The sequence below is a fragment of the Megalobrama amblycephala genome, linkage group LG16 (genome assembly GCF_018812025.1).
Source record: "Megalobrama amblycephala isolate DHTTF-2021 linkage group LG16, ASM1881202v1, whole genome shotgun sequence".
NCBI classification, from domain to species: domain Eukaryota; kingdom Metazoa; phylum Chordata; class Actinopteri; order Cypriniformes; family Xenocyprididae; genus Megalobrama; species Megalobrama amblycephala.
In genome coordinates this window covers 25,500,824-25,508,045 of record NC_063059.1, presented here as the reverse complement: position 1 = coordinate 25,508,045, position 7,222 = coordinate 25,500,824, and the positions used below count along the sequence as shown (strand labels likewise).

The window sequence follows — 7,222 nt, the reverse complement described above, 5'->3', positions numbered from 1 at the left end:
TTATTTTTTTATTTCAACTGAAAAACATTCGAATGGGGCGATTGAATGACCTACTCGTTGATGAATGAGTGGGATGGTCAGTTGTTCGGGTCGCTCTAGATTTTCGTGCTTGGAACCAGAGCACCCACCAGAGAGGTTATTCTGGTAGGACAAAGTCCATTTGATTGTTTGCAACGCACTGCTTTTCAACTGCTCTCAATTTGGAGATCTTGGCAGATGCCACTGGTTTGTTTGTGTGGCAATATAAAAGCCCTCTATCCAATAACAGTCTATATTAATATCAGCATTGGCAGTGCTGACTTGTCATCTCCTCCTCATTTATGTGCAGTTTTTCTTGTGCAGCATGTTTACTCAAACTCAGTGTCTCACATGCACTATCAGCAGTGAGTTGATTTAGCTCAGCAAACTATATAGTACCAGTTTATAACCTGCTCCATACTTCACAGATCCACAAATCTACACACTCGAGTTTGATGTTTGACCCCAAGGTCTCTCAATATTTACATCTATGAAGAGGTAGGTACTAAGACTAAGTGAGGTAAAGATCAATGAAAGTTGAAATGTAACAGCCTGCTCTGAGACTGCCAACCCCTTTTCCCATTGCCTATTTTGTGCTTTTCTTTCCTAAATCAGGGCTGGATCCTACAACTGGAGATTTGCACGGTAAGCACGCAGTTTTGTTTGTTGTCTTGTATACGTTTTCACCATAAATAGTTGTTTGCAATGCATTAGGAAGATATTGTGTTGAAATATACAAGTTGATTCTGTTGCCGCCAGCTCTTTGGGTTAGTAAATATGTACGTTTCATCTTTGTTTGTGTTTTTTTTGATGCATAATCAATTAATAATCAGTTGATTCCCATGAGATTCCCATGTTTCATAAAACTGTTTTTGAAAATACGTATTTTGTGTCAGTAGTAAAATTCTGTAAAAACATTTCCATATCTATTTTTATCTATTTTTATTTTATATATATATAATTTTTAAATAATATATAATATATATATTATTTTCCTGTGATCTAAATTTATTTGAATCTGTAGCTTTAACAAAAAGCTTAACCCTGGAATTATGCAACAGCTGACAGACCTTTAGCCATGTTAAGTGTTTATTGATTATTTGACAATCTGCGAATTTAAAAATAATCCACCTTAAACTGGACCTGTAAATCAGTTCACGTCTATATTTGTAGTTTATTGCCAGATTTTAATGGCAGTAGCTGGATCATGGATTTCTGTGGAAGTGAGGGAGACCTACAGGAATTATTTAAAAAAAATATGTTCTATTATCAACAAATATATTATGTGCGAGGGTGCTTCTTGTGTTAACATCTTAACAATACACCCGAAATTTCTATTAATACGTATTTTATCCATAATGATTATGAGTATTTAAGGATAATATGTAAAATGGAAGAGTACCTTTGAACAAATGACTAGTGATCAATGAACAATAAACCAAACAATTACAAATACTGTATAAATTGTTCTGTTCTTTGGTTTTTAGACAATCTTCTAGAACATGAACTTGTGTTTTCTGGCATTCCTCCTCCTTTGTTATGCCAAGCAAGGCTGGACGGTAAAGCACTCAACTGATCTTATATTGTTTTTTGCTAACACTTTACAATAAGGTTCATTAGTTAAACATTAGTTAATGTATTAACTAACATGAACTAACCATAAGCAATACATTTGTTACTGTATTTACTAATCTTCGTTAAAGGATTAGTCCACTTTTAAATACACTTTTCCTGATAAATTTACTCACCCCCATGTCATACAAGATGTTCATGTCTTTCTTTCGTCAGTCGAAAAGAAATGAAGGTTTTTGAGGAAAACATTCCAGGATTTTTCTACTTACAGTGGATTTCAATGGCTACCAACAGATTGAAGGTCAAAATTACAGTTTCAGTGCAGCTTCAATGGCTTTAAACGATACCAGATGAGTAATAAGAGTCTTATCTAGCGAAACGATCGGTCATTTTCGAAAAAAATACAACCGTTTATGCTTTATAAACAAAATATCGCACTGAACGTACTTTCCGCTTCCGCATTCTTCATAATATTTTCCTCAAAAACCTTCATTTCTTTTCGACTGACGAAAGAACATCTTGGATGACATGGGGGTGAGTAAATTTATCAGGAAAAGTGTATTTAAAAGTGGACTAATCCTTTAACGCTGAAATTAACATTAATAAAGATTAATAAATGCTGTAGAAGTGCAGTTCATTATTAGTTCATGTTAACTAATATTGTTAACTAATGAACCTTAAGTTTTACCTGTTTTTTTGTTTTCATATGATTTTATTCCATTGAAATGCCTTGAATTTCTCTTTTTCACTGCAGGAAGATGCAATTGAACCAGAGGATGGAGCGGATCCTTTAATTCCTCTCATCCCACTGATACCAAGTAAACCCATATCAGTAAGAACCCACAATGCTCAGTGCTCATCCTTAAGAGTATACACATGTTTAGACTTTTGACACTCCAATCGCACTGTCCCTCTCAGGATTTGAAGGGCACTCTTGACCCCACCATAACAGAAGCACACACGGGTACTCCAGATGGCCTGGAAGCAGATCCTTCAACCACGGTTCCCTCTCCTGGGCAGAAAGAGGGCTCCTCTGAGGAGGACCTTGATACGCTCTGTGATGGGGAAATGTCTAGCCAACAGATTAAGCGGACTATAGGCAACGGCATTATGAAGCTTGGCCTTTTGTTCCTGGAAAACTTGAAGCCTAGTCCAGAGCAGCCCAATGTTATCATTTCCCCTCTTAGCTTGTCCGTTGCACTCTCGCAGCTAGCGCTGGGTAAGTCTGCAATCTACAATACAAACAAAAGACTCAGAGAATAAAAAATGTTTTGGTTTCTGTTCACTTCATATTCATTTTTTGCATCCATTTTTTGCATGCGTACATTTTAAAAACAATCTTTTGTTGTTTATCTGAATCTCAGGAGCAATAAATGAGACGGAAGAGCTGCTTCTACACCACCTGCATGCAGACGCATTGCCCTGCTACCACACTGCCCTCAGCAGCCTCCTGCGCAATTTCCGCAAAAGGAACCTGTCTATCGCCAGCCGCATCTATTTGAAAACTGGTGAGGGACACGCACATGTAACACAAAACATGTACATTGTCAGCAATTGCATGCAGGTCTATACAACGGCCCCAAAAATGTTTTGTGTGTGTGTGTGTGTATTTAGGTCACTTAAAATAATATGAATTATGCATTAGATGCATTAGTGCATATATGAAGTAATTTTCCCTGATGTTCACAAAAGAACATATTTAATATGTATCTATTAAAGGGTTAGTTCACCCAAAAATGACAAATCTTTCATTTATTATTCACCCTCATGTCGTTCCACACCCGTAAGACCTTCTTTAATCTTCGGAACACAAATGAAGATATTTTTGATGAAATCCAAGAGGTATATGACTCATCCATAGACACCAATATAATAAACACTTTCAAGGTCCAGAAAGGTACTAAAGACATTAAAACTGTCGACATAGCTGCAGTGGTTCAACCTTAATTTTATGAAGCGATGAGAATACTTTTTGTGTGCAAAAACAAAACAAAAAGTAATGACTTTATTAAACAATATCTTCTCTTCTGTGTCATGCATATATTGTTTATGTCCAGCGCTTCCAGGTTCTACGTCAGAACGCTGACTCATTATTGGTCAGCTCCTGCATCAGCATCACACGCATGCATCGTGCTTCTCACGTGATCAGCTTTGGCCAGTACTGAGCTGGCATTCAGACGTAAACACAGAAGCCTTCACTGTGTTTACTGCGGAAACTGCATTAAGGATGACAGGGAAGAGAAGAGATTGTTGAATAAAGTCGTTATTTTTGTTTTGTTTTTGCTCACAAAAAGTTTTCTCGTCGCTTCATAACATGAAGGTTGAACCACTGCAGTCACGTCGACTGTTTTAATGGTGTCTTTAGAACCTTTCTGGACCTTGAAAGTGTTGATTATATTGCTGTCTGTCTCTGGACGAGTCAGATACCTTCCGGATTTCATTAAAAAAAAAATCTTAATTTGTGTTCCGAAGATGAACAAAGGTCTTACCGGTGTGGAAAGACATGAGGGTGAGTAATTAATGAGAGATTTTTCATTTTTGGGTGAACTAACCCTTTAAAGTCATCATGAAATCAAAATTGACCATACTTATTTTTTATGCTATATTGTAGTGTTTATTATAAATGATTCGTTGTCTTTTTTAAAATTCATGTTCCCTTATAATCTTTAATCAAAAACATAACCTTCCCTCCCCCCTCAAAAAGACATCTCTTCCTGTCATGTGATATGGTGTGAGGGCGGGGCTATTGCGGTCTGTCATGTTTCTGCCTCCATTTTGTTAGCAACACCCAACTTCCAAAAATCCAACCAATACCCGAAGGACCGCCATACAATTTTTTTTCTCATTTTAGAAGCTGTTTCACCGGGATATACGTCACAATAGGGAAAAAAAGAACTATCGCAACTTCCGTTTCATACCGACTTTAAATTCAAAATAAATTCATTTATTTTAAAGGTGCCCTAGAATTAAAAATTGAATTTTCCTCAGCATAGTTAAATAACAAGAGTTCAGTACATGGAAATGACAAACAGTGAGTCTCAAACTCCATTGTTTGAGACATATTTGCATATGCCAGCCCATGTTCAAGGCATTACACAAGGGCAGCCAGTATTAATGTCTGGATCTGTGCACAGCTGAATCGTCAGACTAGGTAAGCAAGCAAGGAAAACAGCGAAAAATGGCAGATGGAGCAATAATAACTGACATGATCCATGATATCATGATATTTTTAGTGATATTTGTAAATTGTCTTTCTAAATGTTTCGTTAGCATGTTGCTAATGTACTGTTAAATGTGGTTAAAGTTACCATCGTTTCTTACTGTGTTCATGAAGACAAGAGTCATCGCTATTTTCATTTTTAAACACTTGCAGTCTGTATAATTCATAAACACAACTTCATTCTTTATAAATCTCTCCAACAGTGTAGCATTAGCTGTTAGCCACAGAGCATAGCCTCAAACTCATTCAGAATCAAATGTAAACATCCAAATAAACACTGTACTTACGCGATTAGACATGCTGCATGACGAACACTTTGTAAAGATCCATTTTGAGGGTTATATTAGCTGTGTGAACTTTGTTTATGCTGTTCAAGGAAAGCGTGAGCTCCGTGGGCGGGGAGCGTGAGCATTTAAAGGGCCAGCAGCCCTGAATCGGTGCATAGTTAATGATGCCCCAAAATAGGCAGTTAAAAAAATGAATAAAAAAAAATCTATGGGGTATTTTGAGCTGAAACTTCACAGACATTCAGGGGACACCTTAGACTTATATTACATATTAAAAAAAAAACGTTCAATGGCACCTTTAAATTATGAAATATATTTGATGTATTATTATATTTTAGGCTTTAGATTTTCTTAATGCAAAGACAAATTTATCCAAATAAATGTTTTACATTTTATGGATAGTATTTAAAACAACAAAATCATATTATTAACCATTCACTATAGGCTATTTGATTTTTTTTTCTTCCATTTGTTTTAAATAGGATTGGAAATTTGCTTTTGTTTTTGTACTAAATCTTTCAACAACAATTAATTACTGTACTATGCAAAGCTAATGGTTTACTTTTTTCCTCAGGATTTAAAGCAAAACAGGAGTTCATGGAGAATTCTCAGAAACTGTATGACTCAGAGCCGGCCACTTTGACTGATGTTAATGACATCAATGAATGGGTTAAGAAAGCCACAAATGGGCACATCTCAGAGTTTCTGTCCAGTCTTCCTCTCAGCACCGTTATGATGCTGATCAATGCTATGCACTACAAAGGTCAGAACAAACACCTGTTACCAGCAAGTATTTTGCAATTTCCTCTTGCCCTTCAGTGAGTCACATCAGAGGTTTGGCATCCATTGCATTATCGTTCCCATGTTATTTCACAAGTGTAAATCAAAAAAGGACCATAGAATCCAAGTCTAATTTTCTCTTTGACAGGAGAGTGGCTCACCCGCTTTGACCCTCATTTCACCTCCTCTGAGCTCTTCTACATAGATGAAAACCAGATTGTTAATGTGGACATGATGCTTGGGCCTAAGTATCCTCTCAGTGTTTTCACCCACCATGAGCTGGATGCCCAGGTTATTGCCTTTAAGATGCTACTTCATAAATAGCACTGATTAAATCTCTCTTCCTAACCTTTTTTTTAACCTCTTTGACCTCTACAGGTTGCTCGATTCCCCTTTAAAGGCGACAGGAGTCTACTAGTGGTATTGCCAACATCTGGACATGTGAATGTGTCAGCCATTGCAGCTAAGCTCAATATCTCAGATCTTTATATTCGATTACCACGAGAGAGAAACATGCAGGTCAAACTCCCAAAATTCAAACTTGATTTCAACCAGGACCTCCAAGAGGCCATGACAAGCATGGGTAAGATGTCTTGCATCCAGTACATGCACATTATGACTAGTTAGTGGTAAATATGTTTAACCAGCTTTAAGTCCTATAATATCTACTGCATTTTCAGATGCCCCATGATAATCTAAGGAGATCATTCTGGATTACCATGTCATTTTAATATTCCTTCTAATTATGTATACTAACAAATATATAATTCTACTGTAATCCAGGTCTAGGAATGCTATTTAGTCATCCGAAGCTGGACCGCATCTCCGAGGGCCCCTTGTTTGTGTCCAGTGTGCAGCATATGTCCAGTATTGAGATAAATGAAGAAGGGGCAGAGGCAGCAGCAGCAACAAGTGTGGTCATCTCACGTTCCAACCCTTCATTTACTGTCAATCAGCCATTTTTCTTTGCCCTAATGGATGACTTGAGTCAAACGCCATTTTTTCTGGGAGTAATTTCCAACCCAAACCCTGGAGCATCCACTATGGTCACAAACTCTGGCAATTCAGACAAAACTAATGACAAGCCACAACCTTTTGAAGTTTATCCAAAGTAGTTTTCATACTTTTAGCAGAATGAGTCCATAAATGATTGTTGACTGCGTAGTTGGTCCCCACCGGGAGGCAAATTAAGGACATGTTTTCTAAAAGGTTTATAAGATAATTTGAAATTACTCCCCTTATGTGAATTAATGTTGTTCTAAATGTCCTTGCTAGAACAAATCTTGTTAAAAAGTCATGATTTATTTCTTCGTTTTTTTTTTAATTAAAGAAATTTGAAGAGATA

At 36.8% G+C, this 7,222-nt stretch overlaps 1 protein-coding gene across 1 annotated transcript; it reads left to right on the top strand.

Moving 5' to 3' along the window:
- Positions 1 to 496: 496 nt before the first annotated feature.
- serpinf2b (serpin peptidase inhibitor, clade F (alpha-2 antiplasmin, pigment epithelium derived factor), member 2b) lies at positions 497 to 7,222 on the top strand. The gene is made up of 10 exons (XM_048161394.1): positions 497 to 516; positions 634 to 663; positions 1,506 to 1,577; positions 2,345 to 2,422; positions 2,509 to 2,809; positions 2,955 to 3,098; positions 5,672 to 5,860; positions 6,026 to 6,168; positions 6,256 to 6,460; positions 6,661 to 7,222. Exons 3-10 carry the CDS (start codon positions 1,521 to 1,523, stop codon positions 6,990 to 6,992), a joined length of 1,449 nt encoding a protein of 482 aa, XP_048017351.1. The 5' UTR covers positions 497 to 516; positions 634 to 663; positions 1,506 to 1,520; the 3' UTR covers positions 6,993 to 7,222.